This window comes from Penicillium daleae, assembly GCF_028827525.1.
Source record: "Penicillium daleae strain IBT 16125 chromosome Unknown utg000004l_segment0_segment0, whole genome shotgun sequence".
Taxonomy (NCBI): Eukaryota; Fungi; Ascomycota; class Eurotiomycetes; order Eurotiales; family Aspergillaceae; genus Penicillium; species Penicillium daleae.
In genome coordinates, this window is record NW_026623152.1 from 1114523 (window position 1) to 1131652 (window position 17130).

A 17130-nucleotide genomic window follows, 5' to 3' on the forward strand; every position below is an offset into this window, starting at 1 on the left:
AGGGAACACCTGTCTAGTGCAGAAAAAGGTTCTCGGTCTGGTGCCCCCAGAATATTGAGAGCGCTACAGCAAAATATTCAATACCACGCCTGGGCAATGAAATCCATTGGGAATCAACGGGATGTGGACCTCCAGTGCTTCCCTGGACTGTGCGGACTGTGCGAGAGCCTCGACACAAGCAACTCCTTACTCCACTACCCACACTTGCGACTTTATAGCAAGCCGATGCTCCCCGCTGCCAAATGCCCCTCTAAGCTTCCATTGCCTTCAAGTCAACCCGCTAGGATGGATATCACTCAAACCCACGAAGATCATCCTGACGGCCTCGCAGGGCTGGAGGAGAAGAAGACCAGCAGCAGCGATGCGAAGACGCTGGGCCATCTGCGTCTGCGACACGCTGAGACCAACGAGATTATTCTAGTCCCGACGCCGTCTTCTGACCCTAAGGACCCTCTCAATTGGTAAATTCGCATAGGTCGGCGCTATCCCGCCTGAATTGTTTCCCTCTGACTTCTTCCTAGGCCGAGATGGTTCAAGCTGTACACGGCGGTCGCTGTTTGCTTTGCTATGATTCTGTGCAATTTCCTTGCGGCTGGTCCAACGCTGGCCATTCTCCAGACCGCACAGGACTTCTTCCCCGATTGGATGGAGACTGGCATGGCTGGCCCTATCGCAAAGACTGCCTATTTCTTCAACACCACCGCGCTGTTCCAGGGTTTAGGTAATCTGCTCTGGATGCCCCTGATCAACAAGTATGGTCGTCGCCCTGTTTATGTGGTCGCTTTTACCTTGTATACAATCACTGCCCTCTGGTGTGCAGTCGGCAAGGGCTACGCAAACTTTCTAGTGGCAAGAATTGTCATGGGATTTGCCGCTGGAGCAGGAGAGTGTCTTGCCCCTGTTACCATTGCAGACGTCTACTTCCTCCATGAGCGTGGAGCTATTACCGCGTAAGTCTCCTCTTTGCTGATATAGGATCATTACTAATTAGATCCTAGGTTGTATAACGCCTCTCTGAATCTTGGTGTTGCTACCGGAGCTATTATCGACGGCTTTATCGTGAAGTACCACCCATGGCGCTACATCTACTACGTCGCTATTGCTCTTATTGGTGGTGCTACCCTTATTGTATACGCGACGTTCCCGGAGACGGCGTTTATCAGAAAAACCGCATCTAGAAATAATGTTACTACATTGACTGCCTCTGGTGAACGTGTCCGTCGCGGTACCAAAGGTGAAGAGGTTGGTGATTCCGAAATCCATGAAGTTGTCCCCGAGTCTGGTCAAAACCGTAGATGGTTGAAGCAAGGCCTTAAGTTATACCACGGTACCTACACCGATGAGTCGATCTGGCAAATGGCGATCCGTCCTGTTGGACTCCTGATCCTTCCTCCGGTTCTTTGGGCAACACTGGTTATGTCGGTGACTATTGGTTTCATCGTGGCCGTCACCTCCAATGTATCACCGGCATTTTCCACAGCTTATGGCTTTGAGGCCTGGCAATCTGGACTGTGCTTCTTCTCAGCTATTATCGGAGCCTTGGTCGGCATTTTCCTTGGAGGCCACTTCTCTGACTGGGTCGCTGACTACTTCACTCGCCGTAACGGTGGTATTCGAGAGCCGGAGATGCGTCTTCCTGCTATCATGATTGGTGCTATTACCGGCCCCCTTGCCCTGGCTCTATACGGCTGCGGTGTCCACTGGAAGATGCACTGGATCGTTCCAACTATCGGTATTGGCTTGAGTAAGTTCCTCACCCTCTGGTATTCGATATCAGACCCTTTCTAATTCGATATAGTCAACTTCACCATCACCCAAGCCACAAACGTCTCCCTCGTGTACACCATCGATAGCTACCGTCCTGTCGCCGGTGAAGTTGTTGTCACCCAGCTTGCTTTCAAGTCTGCGTTCGGCTTTTTGCTGGGATTCTACACGAACCCATGGGTTGACGAGGATGGCTACAATGTTGCCTACGGCGAAATGGCTGCCATTTGCGGCGCTGTCCTCATGCTCTGGGTCCCACTCTTCATTTGGGGCAAGCAAATTCGCGAGAAGACTCTTAGCTGGCGGGTTATGCGGTGGGTGCAGTGGGATGCAGACCGAGAGGTTGGCGAGTAAGCTATTTTATGCCCACTAGATTACGAACTTAGCTCCACCGACACTATCCGGCGGATTGATGTCCAGCGCAGATTCAAATTCTCTGTTTTCTGGATATATTTGGGACCTGTATGGGGAGGGGTACTCGTGGAAATCTTCAACGGGGTTGGAAGAAAGAGAAGATCTTGTCGCATAGCCTCAACTTGGGTTCAGCAAATCTTAATGTTCTCCAACGGGTTTTGTAGATTTGTGAGTAGTATAAGTTTTAGTGAAACTTTGCTAACTAATGGCAGAATATTATGTAATCCGGCGATGTGGGGCGGGTGTTCCAACATACTGAGCGAATATGGGAGGTATGCTCGAACGCCGGTGTCAAACTGTTGTACTTACCACTGTATTCTCCTGATCTAAACCCGATCGAAGAGTTTGTACGTTGCGTGTCACCCCTTCTCGAAATACTCTTAAAATAATATCTTTTTTGCTTGAAGATTGATTCGATTCTTGACCTTGTTGTCACTGTCCCTACTAGCAAAGCATGAGAAAATTGGGCCTTTTTCCTCCTTGGTCTAATAAAGGCTATTACCTTTTAGTAAAGACAGACAGAGAGAGAGTCTAATTGAAATATTGTTTGGGAGTGACACTTTGGTGAATGAGCCCGCTCTCGAATGTCTTTTGAAGATAGCCCCGTAGCATTGGGCGAGTAGCTTGTAACAGAAAGTAGGTTCCTGATTCGAAACCAAAATCGACTTCATCCAAGATATCTCTTCCGTTGTCTCCTACAAGCGGAAGTTATTATATTTCAAAGTGCTACTTATGGATTGCGTTGGCGGATGACGGTCGAGGATGGACACCGCCTTCGGCAGAAAGTATTCTATGCGGTCTTCTGCTGAAGAACACCACATTTCTCCTTCCTTAAGATTGTCGTAAACAGCATGCATTGGCCTAGTACGGAGGTCCATCCAAAAAGTATTGCGCAGAGCACGTACCACCATTATATTACCACTAACGATATACCAAGCGAATACACACAATCCTTCTTCCCATAAGCTGATTTTATCTTCATTACCTACTACTACTACTACCTACCTACCACAGTCTACTACTATCATCACTATGGCAAAACAGTCAACGCAAGCTGATCGTGTGACAGTCGTCGCATTAAGGGCGTATACGATGAAAACGTCTAGTGAGATCGCGAAGATAGTAGGTCTATCTATTGCCACTATTAATCGCATATACGCGCGTGCGATCGAGCGTGGTTTCGATCCGATTCATACAAAGATCACCGATAAATACGTGCAAGATAGCCCTCGCACTGGTCGACCTACTAAGCAAGATCCTGAGACAGTTAATACTATCCTGTCAAAGGTGCGCCTTGATCGTTACGGTCGCGAGAAAACGTGCGCTGATATTGCTGGTGAGCTTAGCTAGGAAGGGAAAGAGATATCATCCTCTACTATCTGGACTATCCTAAGGAAGGCTGGTTTACGGAAAACGAAGCCGACGAGGAAGCCTGGACTGACGAAGAAGATGCGCGCTGAGCGTTTAGCCTGGTGTCTAGCCCACGAGCACTGGACCCTTGAAGATTGGAAGAATGTAATATTCTCTGATGAGACCTCAGTGATTCTTCTACACCGCCGTGGTGGTTATCGTGTGTGGCGTTCTAAGGATGAAGCTTTTCTACGCTCTTGTATCCGTGAACGATGGAAGGGTTCGTCTGAATTTATGTTTTGGGGCTGCTTTTCTTATGATAAGAAGGGTCCTTCTCACTATTGGTGCCCTGAAACTGCGATTGAAAAACGCAAAGCAGAGGAAGAGATTGAAGCTCTTAACCAAGAGATTGAACCTATCCTTCGCGAGCAGTGGGAGCTTGAGACTGGTATACGACGTATTAATCTTCGTCGACAGCCAGCTGGTAAAAAGCCTACATAGAAATTCAATAAGCAAAACGGCAAGCTTTCACGAGGAGCTAAGGGCGGAATCGACTGGTATCGCTATTAAAAGATGATTCTTATACCAAAGCTTCTTCCTTTTGCTAAGGAATGCGCTATTGAGCGACCGAAGACGATTGTGCAAGAAGATAAAGCTCCAGCGCATAACCATTATATTCAACAGCGAGTATTTGATGCTGCTGAAGTATAGCGCTTGCTCTGGTGTCCTAATTCGCCAGATCTTAATGCAATTGAACCTGCGTGGCCTTAGATGAAGCGAAGGACTACAAGGAAGGGAGCACCTAAGTCTAGGCAGGAGGCAATTACTATATGGAATCAGGCCTGGCGAGATCTCCCGCAGGAGAAGATACAGGCTTGGATTGAGCGTATACCGACGCATATTAAGAAGATTATTGAATTAGAAGGGGGAAACGAATATAAGGAGGGTAGGTAAATAATACCATATAGTACGTTAATGTAATTTAATGGTGGTACGTGCGCAGCGCAATACCTTTTGGATGGACCTCCGTACAATTGAATCAATTCTGCTACAGCCCTTCACATCCTCTGTGTCTTCTTCCCTTCGCCGCCTATTCACTATTAACCCAATATCTACTACCTTTCTAATTCTACTAGAATATAGAACCCCCCGAAACCCGCTTCCATCTCTGTCATGCCATCACAAACTTCTTTCCTTGCCATTCATCACATTCGCGATTTCATCGACTATGTCGAACAAGATCCAGCGCAATTTCAAAATATCGATTTCAATTTCAATTTTGATCCGCAAATATGTTGCCGAATAGGGCTGGCTTTACCCAATTAGGTTAGCGTAGGTTTCAATTTCACGAATCCCATTTCAAAATTCAGCAAAATTTGTGAAATGCTTAAAATTTCACCTCACATCCCTAAATGGGGATATACAGTACATGTCCATCGATGCAAACCTCCACCGGCGGTCGGGCAGGAAGGGGATGCCGCTCGGATTTGTGGGAATGAATTTTCGGACTCTCTGAGACAGGGCCGCTAGGATTGGATGGATGTGGGGTGGCTGAAGCAAGACTTAAATTCAATCTACAGTAACTAGGCCACAAACTGTGTACAAAAAGCTTGGAGAAGAGAAGGAGTGGAACAAGCAGAACAACAATAGAAGTAGGGGGCAGGGCGGTGGCAGAACAGGGGCGTGCGGGGAAAGATTATGGCAAGGCCATATAGTGAAAAGCGGGCCTAACCCGTTACACATAAACTAGCAGTCTGCTATTCAACTTCAGTTTAGATGAATACTGTGGAATTTGAGTATTAAGGTTCTGACTCACCCGCTCAGTTTTCGTAATGGCATCTTGCAAGGTTCTGTCTGGCTTGAGCAAGCTGCATTTGATTTGTCCGGGTTGGAGTGGTTATATAATTTGCCTGACGAGCGGCCACTGCGGCCTCTTCTGCAGCACAAGGGTCGTCTTGTCTCACAATTACCCCATTCGGTAAGGGATTATGAATTGGGAAAGCCGACGTAGCTGCCGCAGCAAATATAGAAGCAAGAATAAATAAGAACTGCATCTTAATAATCAGGAGAATGCTAGTCTTGATAGGTGGTCTAACGGAATGATCAACTGTAGTGTAGTGAAGGATGGAACTATGAGAAACAGGGGGATAAGGACGCAGGTTTTATATATTATCTTCCTCCTAATAACTGTATTTCTCCCTATGGAAGGGCGCCTGAAAATAGGAGAATGATCGACAATCTGATAATTTTCGCAATTCGTAGTAGATGATCTACATATATGCAGAAAGTAAATAGTGAATTTCTCTGCGCTAGTAGCTGCGGTATTCCTATAGCTTGCCTAAAGTAGTATCGATAGTCTTTCCTAATATGATGTGACGATTAAGCCATCAGGACCCGAGATGGTTGACACTCCATGCATGGGCGCTAGCGGAAGCACACTAACCAAATTGAGATAGGAAGAGGTTTGCCCTGAAACCCCTGAGCAGATAGCTTCGTCTCTCTCTTTTCCCTCTTTAGTCTTAATACGTTCGTTGAAATGCACAAGTTGATTTGATCTTCTTCCTGGCGCGTGTACACATTGGCTGGCTAAGCCGGGTGTCAACTGGCGACAAAACCCGTTCTTTTCCCTTTACGTTGAAAATGCGCTTTTGCATCACACATTGGACGAAACGCCAGCGGTATGATGCACTCTTGATCTTCCTCCATAGAGCGCACAACAACAAGCTTGGCTAAATAAGTCCAGAATCAGACGACTTACAATAGTTATCTTTTGTTGTGTGTGCCTGTTCTTGACTACCACGGCTTGGTGTAACAAGACGCCCTGCGGGCACTTAATGCGACTGAATGTCGCGCTTGAGGATCTTGATATTCTGGGCATTTTAGAGTTGCCAGAGGCTTCACCTATTCAACCATCATATTGATGAGTTGCTTGCAGCCCCGGTTTGAGAGACCCAGCACGTAGCGGTTGAAAACAAAGGTCTTTTGCGACAGTCGATGCTCAGTTAATTGACCGTTAACTGATGACTGTCTTTTTTTCTTGCCCTCAGTTACATTGCACGTCTCGACCCAAGTGACCCAAATAACCGTTTAACTGTGGCTTCAACACGGTCAACGGAAGAGAACGGCGGGCGGTGAAACCGCACTTTATTTTCAATAATCTAGGTGTTGTAAATGGAGTTTGCAAAATCTGGGCAAGAGCTGCTGGTTAAACATAGTCTTCATAGAATTATCTGCATTCAGGTTTTGACTCCCAAAGGATGGGGGTTTTCACCGTAACAGTGTTCTACTTTCACCTTGGAGCACGGTTAGCGAAACCGTGACCTGGTATAAGTATAAAAAACTATTAATACGCAGCAAAATTAAGACTACTTAGCTAGTTAGCTCCCCTTGTTTTATTTCCTCTCTCCTTCACTTGTCTAAAAGTGACGCTTGAGGTATCTCTTTATTCGTGGAAGGGCTACTTAGAAATAGCTGCTGCGCTATACCCCCGATCGAGTCGACTTATTCCGAGCAAGAAAGCCAAGCGCCAAAAACAGTGTCGTCGTAAATCAACTCTGATGATAAAGGTATACAAGTATAGCAAGATGTGCGATGCAGATGTCTGTCTAGGCATTCGTCTCCGTGAGACAGGCTAAGTATATATTTTTTCGGCGGATGCTTCGGGATTTTGGGCCTTTCTTGGCACTTAGCTAGTACGTCGCTAATGCTATCGGATAGAAAGTCCACTAATACCTCTAGAATTCATACTATCTAACCCCGAAGCTAGTAACGGATCAAGATCTTAAGGTAGTTTAACACGTATATACTACTCGAGGATGTTATATATAGATCAACAGATCAGATAACGAAACTAAGGGACCTCCCTTCCCGCCATTCTGACTAGGAGCTCGTCTAACCCTAATATCTATATCCTTGATGAACTATGCTTTCTAAGTATAGCGTCCCTCTCCGTGCTTCTTAGATGGTCCCTATTATACCTTGAATCATCTCCCATAATAGAGAAGCGAACTTCCTCGATAGAGAATACAGCTATAATCTGTCTGCTTCCTTGTCGCCCCTGCTCATGATATATTAAGAGTGTGCACTCGCTATACCCGTTATTTTTTCTTTTTCTAGAAAGAGCTAAATCGTGAAGCCACGGAAGTAGAAGCCAGGTAAGGGCTGTAGGGGCATAGAATACACGCTTTCTAGAAAATCGTGAGTAGCGCACGGAAAGGGAAGCCAAGTGAGAGCGGTAGACGCGTGAAATACACGCTATCTAGAAAATCGTGAGTGGCGCACGGAAAGGGAAGCCTGGTAAGAGTAGAAGCCGGGTGAGAATACACGCTTTCTAGAAAATCATGAGTGGCGCACGGAAGTAGAAGCCTGGTAAGAGTAAATATCAGGTAAGAATATACGCTATCTAGAAAATCGTGAGTGGTACACGGAAGTAGAAGCCTGGTAAGAGTGGAAATCGGGTAAGAGTGGAAGCTAGGTAAGAATACACGCTATCTAGAAAATCGTGAGTAGCGCACGGAAAGGGAAGCCGGGTAAGAGTGGAAGCCGGGTAAGAATACACGCTATCTAGAAAATCGTGAGTAGCGCACGGAAGTAGAAGCCTAGTAAGAGTAGAAGCCGGGTAAGAATACACGCTTTCTAGAAAATCATGAGTAGCGCACGGAAGTAGAAGCCTGGTGAGAGTAAATATCAGGTAAGAATGTACGCTATCTAGAAAATCGTGAGTGGTACACGGAAGTAGAAGCCTGGTAAGAGTGGAAATCGGGTAAGAGTGGAAGCTAGGTGAGAATGCACGCTATCTAGAAAATCGTGAGTAGCGCACGGAAGTAGAAGCCTGGTGAGAGTAGAAATCGGGTAAGAGTAGAAGCCAGGTAAGAATACACGCTATCTAGAAAATAAATCGTGAGTAGCGCACGGACGTGGAAGTTAGGTAAGAGTACCAAGTAGGCATACTCCATACACACTTTCAAGAAACCATAAGGAGGTACGGGCTGAAGTCATTCACGTGATGCAATTTAGCGTGCATCTTTCAATCACCGCTTCAACTTCGTTCTTCTCTCTCCTGCTCCTCCTTTCTCACCACCCTTCCCCTATACGCGCTTTTCTAGTAAGACACCTTTGCTACTGATCTAGTTCACCGTCCTCCCACCGTATTTACAAAATAGCCGATCCTTTACGGTCTCTCCCCGAGTACTTAAGTGCGGTCTGCGCTACCTTCCTCCGCCCGGCCTCGTTTCGGCTCGGTTTTCTTTATTGCAGTTGAGATAGGGCGTTTTCACCCTTCATCCGCAACCTCACACGTCAATCGATCAGTTAATCGTCGAACCTCGGCGCCTCCAGGTGCTTTCACACTTCGCTTCTGGACCATCGCGGCAGTATAGGGGCTTTAAATCTGCCCCTGAGGCGCATAGCTCCTGCAAGGGTGTTGGCAGCCTTGGATGATGATGATCGTATCATTTCGGAAACGAGGAAGACCGGGATACTGCTTCAATGATTAGTGATGCTGTTACTCAGGAAGTAGCTCCTTTGAGCGGGATCAACGAAACGCAAACTATCGTATGACGAAGGCATCTCTTCTAACTCAGGAGATCTGAGCGATTGACCAAAAGAGCTGGAACTTTGCGGCGATGTTCAATATAATGATTTGTTGTAGCCTTATAACCGAAAAGCGTGGTCCGCCCTACGAAGGGTTCTATCGGGAGAAGCATAGCTGCCTGGGATAGCTTGGAAGGGCAGGGAAAAGCGTGGTCAGCCCTACGATCTAGCCAGTCCAGAGAAGCAGCTTTCCTTGTGGTAGCGTACAGAGGGGAAAAGCGTGGCCAGCCCTACGATCTGGCTGGTCCAGAGAAGCAGCTTTGCTTACGGTAGCGTACAGAGGGGAAAAGCGTGGCCAGCCCTACGATCTGGCTGGTCCAGAGAAGCTAAACCCCCTGCGCATGCAAAGGGCAGGCAATCTGAAGCCGCAGGATGATCTTCGTGGGTTTGAGTGATATCCATCCTAGCGGGTTGACTTGAAGGCAATGGAAGCTTAGAGGGGCATTTGGATAGCCTCTTCCTCTGGAGTTATTTTCAGGTTGCATGAAAATAACCCCATGGCAATAACACAGCTAAAGTATAGTAAGTTTGGTGATAGCTCGGCGTTGATTTCCGTGAAAATAGCAAACGTACGGGTATCCAATATCGCGGACACGAATCACTATAAAAAGCTACCCCTTTTCACTCTAGCAAAGTACACGAAGAACATGGAAAATATCTTTAAATCGTTCTTTCAAGGATCGAAGTATATCATCACCATCGTTCTATGAACATATTTCGAGGACGCTAGGCCCAAGAATAGGATCGATCCTACTCACTGCAGCAACCCCTTTAGAGAACGCTTGTTTTAGTCTGACTTTCATGGAAGGGTGGTGAAAGATGTTCACATCCTTCCGAGTATTTGACTCGGAATCTTTAATGGCCACCTTTTCATGCATATGGGTTAGTTTTAAACCCATTCACCAAGAGCGGTGGATCCGATCATACCTCATCTGGTTCCGGAATATTGAGATCTGTCGTCCGTCAGTGGCGAGGGCTCATAATACTAGAAGCAAGTGATGTACCTACCGTCCCAAATAAATCCTTTGCATGCGCAGGGGGTTTACTCCAAAGCATATTGACCACCATACACCACTAAGTCCTTTGGAGAGAAATATCTCTGTTCTTCATATTCCCATCTTTCACGTCCTTTGCTGAATGTTGTGCGGACTCTTGCCAGGCAAGAAGGAGGGGATTTCGGGTCCTAGTACTTTACTTGCTCAAGCCTCACAATCTCTCTTGAAAAGCTCCAAGGGGTAGAAGGAACAACGAATCAATACTATTAGTTGGCTGCTATACACTCCTTTCTCCACTTTGGAGTAGCCAAGTGTTCGCTTTCAGTAAAGCTAGTCAGCCTAGCTTAAGTTCATTCCTCTAGCGGCATACTCGACCAAACGCCTCCCCCGAACAGCTACTTCTTGAGATACCGAACCTGGTATCCATCGGTCAGGATGTCCTCTGTTGGAAGTTCGTGTCCGCGATATTGGATACCCGTACGTTTGCTATTTTCACGGAAATCAACGCCGAGCTATCACCAAACTTACTATACTTTAGCTGTGTTATTGCCATAGGGTTATTTTCATGCAACCTGAAAATAACTCCAGAGGAAGAGGCTATATAATACTAGAAGCAAGTGATGTACCTACCGTCCCAAATAAATACACTAGGTATTGCTTCGCTTAGCGGAGATCCTGATTATACTTATAGCTATCCTATCTTCTTCTCGAAAGAGGTTATCGGCTTCCTTCTTCGGAATAAAGGCTAAAAAGGCGTCTCGCTTTCTAGCTTAATCTAATTAGCTAGAATCGCTAATATCTAGCTAATCTAATTCGTCTAGTTAGTGTTCTCTAATAGCTTTTTCGTATTATCGCTTAAACGGAGGTAAAGATTTGCATCGGAACTAGAAGCTCTTCTTAGCTCTCTAGTCAGGCGACTAGCCCTTTAGTCTAACTAGTAGATTAATATATAGGCACTTGTCAAAATCGTAGTAGCTATTACTAGGAGGTCCTTTATAAGGGCAAATCCCCCTTCGGCTAGATTTAATTAGTTAATCTTCGTTAGGTTTTCGTTCCTGATAGGTTAGATAAGTAGATTCGTTATTAGGTTCTCGTCCCTAATAGGTTAGATAAGTAATTAGTCGTCTACTAGGCAAGACGATTAGTCGGTATTAGTTAATAAACTAATTAACTAGTTTAGTTAAGGTAGGTCTCTTTAGGCCTTAGAGGATCGTATTATACTAGAAGGTATAGAAGCCTTAATCGCTAGATTGAATCGTTTCTAGGAAATCGTATACTAGAGATAGTGAGTCTTAGAAGTAGGCAATTCCGGCTTTCTCGCCTTCTAATTAGCTAATTACCTATTTCTAGCCCTATTAAGCAAGATAAGACGATTTAGATAGTAGTATTTGTCGTTTAATCGTATCCTAGTCGCGTAGGATTTAGCGGTTCTTTAATTAGTCTAATAGGGCGAATATAGCGCGTAGCTTAGTAATCGCTTCGTGTACTATTAAGCTATTAATAATCTGTCTCCCTTCTAGCGTAAGAGAGGATCTAATTCCTTACTTCAAGATCTCGATAGATCGTATATAACGTAGGTAGTCAGATCTTACTAACTTATATTCGCTAAGTAGGATCCTATAGATAGCTAACTAATCGGATATAAGATTAATAAGTCTGATTAGCTTATTAGGAAGATCAGATATAAAGGTATTAGCAGGTTTTTTGATTATATTAGATAGATATAGCTTAGTTAGTTCCTGTAGCGGTATAGCAGGAGTAGGTAGGTCTAGATTAACGTATTTCTATACACTATTTACTAGTATATAATCTTTAACTATAGTAATCCAAGGGACCTAATATGCGTGGTATTTAAGAGGGTAATTAAGCTAGGTAGCTCGTAGATCGGATGAATCTATTATTTCTAAGACGAAAGTAAAAGATAGATAAGATGAAAGTAAAGAATAGAGTCCTTAGCAGAGGCTCGGGCTTATAACTATTGGAATTGCGTATAGTGCATAAAACTGTGGTAGGAATCGATCGTACGCACTAATCTTAGTACTACGATTATAGAAGAGAGACGAAACAGGATAGATCACAATCGGCTGATTAGACAGAAGAATTAAGTAGTGGAAGGTTGATTTAGATAGTCTACTATGCCCGGTAATTCTTCCTTAGATAAAAAAGATATTAAACTTGTTCTATTTAACTAAGGAAATAGGCAGAATTTATAACTCGAGGTATATAGTAAATATCATATGAAGAAATCAAGAATATCCGAGGTTATCTTGGAGTGTTGAGTAGTCTCCGGCTAATATAGGCAGTTCAATACGAGATCGTTGAGGATCAATATAAATCAATGTGGTGGACATGGTTTTTCTTCCGGGGAAAAGATTATGGCGGCTTAGTCATTATGCGGGGAGATCCTATATAAGTTGATAGTATCCTATTTAGAAGAGACCCTACGAAAGGTCTTGAAGGTTTTATAGATTCCTTATACGCTAATATAGAATATAGAAAATCTACTAAGGGCTATATTTAGTTCTTTGCGGGTACGCTAATTACATAGTTATCTCGTAGACAAGATATTATAGCAACTTCTTTAATAATAGCTGAATACTGTGCTATAAGTAGTGTAGTCAAAGATAGCCTTATACTTGCTAAGTTAGCTAATAAGCTAACTCTAGCTCCCCTATTAAGCAAGGATGATTTTAACAATCTATTACCTTTATATTACGATTCAGACAACGCTATCAAAATTGTTACTAATAGCAAATTAAGTACTAAAGTCGTATAGATCAGCACGAGATACTATTTAGTACGCGACTTAATCAAACAAAATCTTATTACCTTGATCAACATCTCTAGCAAGGATAACCTAGCCGATATCCTGACGAAATCTAAGCTATTTAGTATTTTCGAAGACAACCGAGACAATTTATTATATATACGAAGACCTCTAAGCTGATTTTATCAAATTAATTTTCAAAATGCATTTATCGCTAAATTGCGATTTATAACAAACTCTTTCTCACAAGATTGATCTTTTTCATGACCTTCCTGCTTTATTTCCTACTATTGCTATATGCCAGGAAACGTAGTTTCTGAAGCTCTTTCACATCATATTATTGTTACCAAGATTGCATTTACGATTAGCTTATTACAAGATTGTTTTGGATTTTTCAACCTTGATCACATTAGATTTCTTCGGCCTTGGCCCTATAGGGGATATGATAACTCGACCTCGACCTTGCCCGTTTGGTAGTGTATACGCTCGTCTTCCTTTGCCCTACAGGTTTGCTAATTGCAGGCCCAGGCCTTTGTTTCTTTCTTCTTATAGGCCTATATAGGCCTTTCCCTTCTTCTTTTCCTTCTTCGTCCTCTTGCTCTCCTAGATAGACCAATCTGACTTCGTTCTCCCCTGCTTCCTGTGTGCTTGGTGTCTATGACACCATCAATATAGTAGATCTTATACTCTAAAATACGCTTTTCTCTTTATTAGGAAAGTTCCTCTTCCGTCTTTTAGTGTCTCTCCCTCTTCTAGCGAAGTTTATCTCGAAGCTTACGATTTTTCTCTTATAGCCGTTATATTTTATAGCTAACTACCTTTCAGAGCTCCTTAAAGGCGTTGTCCTAGTCCGTTATTAGTTAAGGAAGAAGAAGGCCTTATAAGGAACTAGTACTAATATAGATAGCTCCTTCGTTTTAGTTCTTTTACGTTTACGTAATAGTATCGTTTCCGTCTTATTATCGACTACTTTAACAATTATATTCTCGAACTCCTAGTAACTATAATCACGGCGAGGGGCCCTCTAAGATTGTGAACTACCTAGCTCGAGGCTTAGCAATTCCTCGTTATTAGTTATAATAATTATATCGGATAGGCTTGCTATCTTAATCTTAGTCGTTACGCTTAGGGGAGGAAAGTCGATAGAAGCCGGCCTAGGAAGACAAAAAGAGAATATTAGAGTATATAACTAGCTAGGGGAATAAGGCCCTTTACATACCTAAGAACTAAGAGTAATAGACTTAGCCCCTAGAAATAATTAGACTTCGTACGATCGCAATATCCTAAGATATATTATACGATTAGACGTCAAGAAGTGATAGTGATAAAACTAGGCTATAGCGTTATATACGCTACCCTAATAGATAGATAGTATATACCTATATTTATCCGGACTCCTCCCCCCCCCCTACTTAACTACTATTCAGGATATTATAGCCTACTTATTCTTATCTCTAAAGTTCCTATACCGGATTCGGGTAACGCTTATAACTACGTATATAATATATATTAAAAGTATAGCGCTAGAACGCTATTTAATATAGTAAGGCTACTTTATACTAGTTACACTTAAGTAGATTTTCTTTAAGATAAATAGCGTTAAAATAGCGCGTAATATACCTAGTATTATAATATATCTAGAAGCGAATATAGTTAGGGAGCCCCTTATTTATAAAGTATTAAAAGTAAGCCTCTAGCTTCTTAGAATTCTCGAGGTATTCCTTAGTAGTACGCGACGGCTTGCTAGCTATAGAAATAGGTACCTTATATAAGTTAGTAATATTTTAGCTCTACCCTATATCTTACAGCTAGTTTATAGGACTAGCCGACGTAGTAGATTTAGAGACGTTCTACTTAGGCCGGCCCCTTAATAGACCTCCTTTAAGAACGTTATAATACTATATAATAGCTATAGCACCCGTATCGCGCCGATTCTACTTATCCTCTAACGAGCTAGAGATTAGGTAGGAAAGAAGACTCTATACTAGATATAACTAAAGGGGGTATATAGTATTCTCTAAGGATAACTTATCCTTACTCTCTTCCTTAACTACTATACTAGATAACTACGTCTTAATATCTAGAAACGCTTACTCTTTATTAAAATTCTCTTAGATTTAATACTATAAGCTCCTTTATAACTATTTTCGCGTATTTCTTACCTCTTTCTCCTATTACTAGATTTAAGGGAGCAGGGCAGGCTATTAAGTCTTCTCGTATTAGGCACGGATCTAGCTAAGTTTACGCCGGGCCTCTTCTAACTCGGGGTAATCCTTAAGTTATACCCTTTATTAATTAGTTAAATAGCGTAGGCGTCGCGTATCCTACTAATAACTTTAGGGGGCCATTATTAGCACCCTATAAGAATTTGGCCTGTACCCTATAAGGCCTGATTTCGGCCTGAATTCGGCCTGAATTCTGCCTTATTACCTGATTTCTGCTAAGGCTATCATAATAATTTAATACAAGTTTAACCACGTATCTCTTTCTTATTTATATACCTAATCCCTTACCCCTTCTATCTTTACTAGGTAGTCACGTGACCTAATACAATCTTTCCTAAGGCTATTCGCTTATAAGAGATTATATAACCTATATAAATTAATTTCGAAATCTTCTATCTTCTATCTACTAGACTAGTTATATGACCTATTAAGCCTTAGGTTTCTGGCTAAATCGCTACTTACTAATCTACCTTGCCCGTCTCTCCCTATCCTTTTCTACTAGTACTAATCTCTTTGCCTTGCGACCGCGCGCCCTACGCCCTTGCCTAAGTTTCTTCTCCTAGTTCGAAGATATTCGCCTTATCGATATATTAGGTCTCTTTGAAGGCGGTAGTACTACGATTCCTATAGTTTTATCTATAGAAACGTAGGTATTCCGACTTCTCTTTACCCTAGAGTTACGACCGGTAGTATACTTCTATCTCTATCTTCGAAAACGCTTAATAGTCTCTAGTAACTTCGGTCGGCTAATACCCTTTACCTAATTCGGTTCCTTAATACGAAGCCTTCCTTCTCTCTAATTAGTCCTTCTAATTGTTTAATTCGGCCGAAGATTCGGTAAATATAGCTAGTATTGTTAGTCGAAATAAGATTAGAGAAGAGGATTGCTACTATCCTGAAGATCTTTAATTATATAATTACACGGAAGACTAATCGAGCGCGATTAGTATTAGGTGTAAGGGGGTAGTTACTTATCTACTCGAAGATATTCACCCTAGACGGTATATACTCTTCGAATTGCGTACGTTAAGACCTAGCCGAGGATATCGCGGAATAATAGGACTTAAAGAGAGACGGGTTTATAATAGATTTAGGATTAGATTAAGTAGAAAGCCTGCTAATTTGTATAGGAAATAACTCGAGAGACTCCCTATATTATTATAAGAATATCGCCGGTTAAGCTCTAAAGTTCCTTCTTAATCTTTGTATAGGCTCCTTCTACGCGCGAGGAAGTAAGCTTATTATAATAAAGAACTCCGTTAAGATAATAGCGTATAAAGCGCTTTGCTCTATCTTGAATAAACTACTATTTCTCGATATATTTAATTACTAATTAGTAGATAGGATTACTTAGGTCTTCTAGAAAAGAGGCCTTCCTAGCTTCTATCCTATCTTCTATCCCTTCTAGGATAATCTATATAAATTTAGCCTTCATATTTTGCTATAATTAGATAGTTTTCGTCTAAGCTTCCTAATTAGGAAGGCCCTATAGGAGTAATTCCTTTAAAATTAACGGCCGAACTCGAGTCTTAATATTCTTTATAATATACTAGAGGCAAAGTAGGCCCTGGCTATCCTTAAAGACTTACCTATATATATTTAAAAGAGAGTCTACGTCGTCTAAAATAAGGACACGAGGGGCTTAAATCTTTGCCTATAAAAGCTATATTTAAAGAGTCTAGAGTATCTAAAAATAGGATACTTCTTACTTATTACTTATAAAGTAAAGGGCTATATAGAAGTTCTTTCTAGTAGAGACTTACCCGATAATATCGACTAATAGTATATTATACCTAACTAGGAAGTTAGCTTAATTAACTAATTAACTAATTAATCTCTCTCTTACTAATTAGTCTTATATATAGTATCTATCTATAGGACGTTTAGGTAAATACGTAGAAATTTAAGGCCTTACTTTAAGATAAAGAGGATTCTGATTAGCCGTTACTAACTATCTAATTAATAGTATATAATCTAACCCGGTAGGCTCTTGACTATAGCTTCAATTAATATACGCCTATAG

The 17130-nt window shown here is 42.5% G+C and overlaps 2 protein-coding genes across 2 annotated transcripts; one reads left to right on the forward strand and one right to left on the reverse strand.

Annotated features, from left to right (window-relative positions):
* Positions 1 to 225: 225 nt before the first annotated feature.
* Positions 226 to 2118, forward strand: N7458_004060 (uncharacterized protein; the record flags this gene model as incomplete). The annotated part of the gene is made up of 4 exons (XM_056907442.1): positions 226 to 461; positions 522 to 950; positions 999 to 1744; positions 1799 to 2118. 4 exons carry the CDS (start codon positions 226 to 228, stop codon positions 2116 to 2118), a joined length of 1731 nt encoding a protein of 576 aa, XP_056768169.1.
* An 11585-nt stretch (positions 2119 to 13703) lies between these two features.
* On the reverse strand, positions 13704 to 14035 carry N7458_004061 (uncharacterized protein; the record flags this gene model as incomplete). Its single annotated transcript, XM_056907443.1, has 3 exons — positions 13704 to 13727; positions 13778 to 13851; positions 13924 to 14035. Coding segments are annotated over 3 exons (210 nt in total), but the record flags the coding sequence as incomplete, so codon positions are not given.
* Positions 14036 to 17130: the final 3095 nt, after the last annotated feature.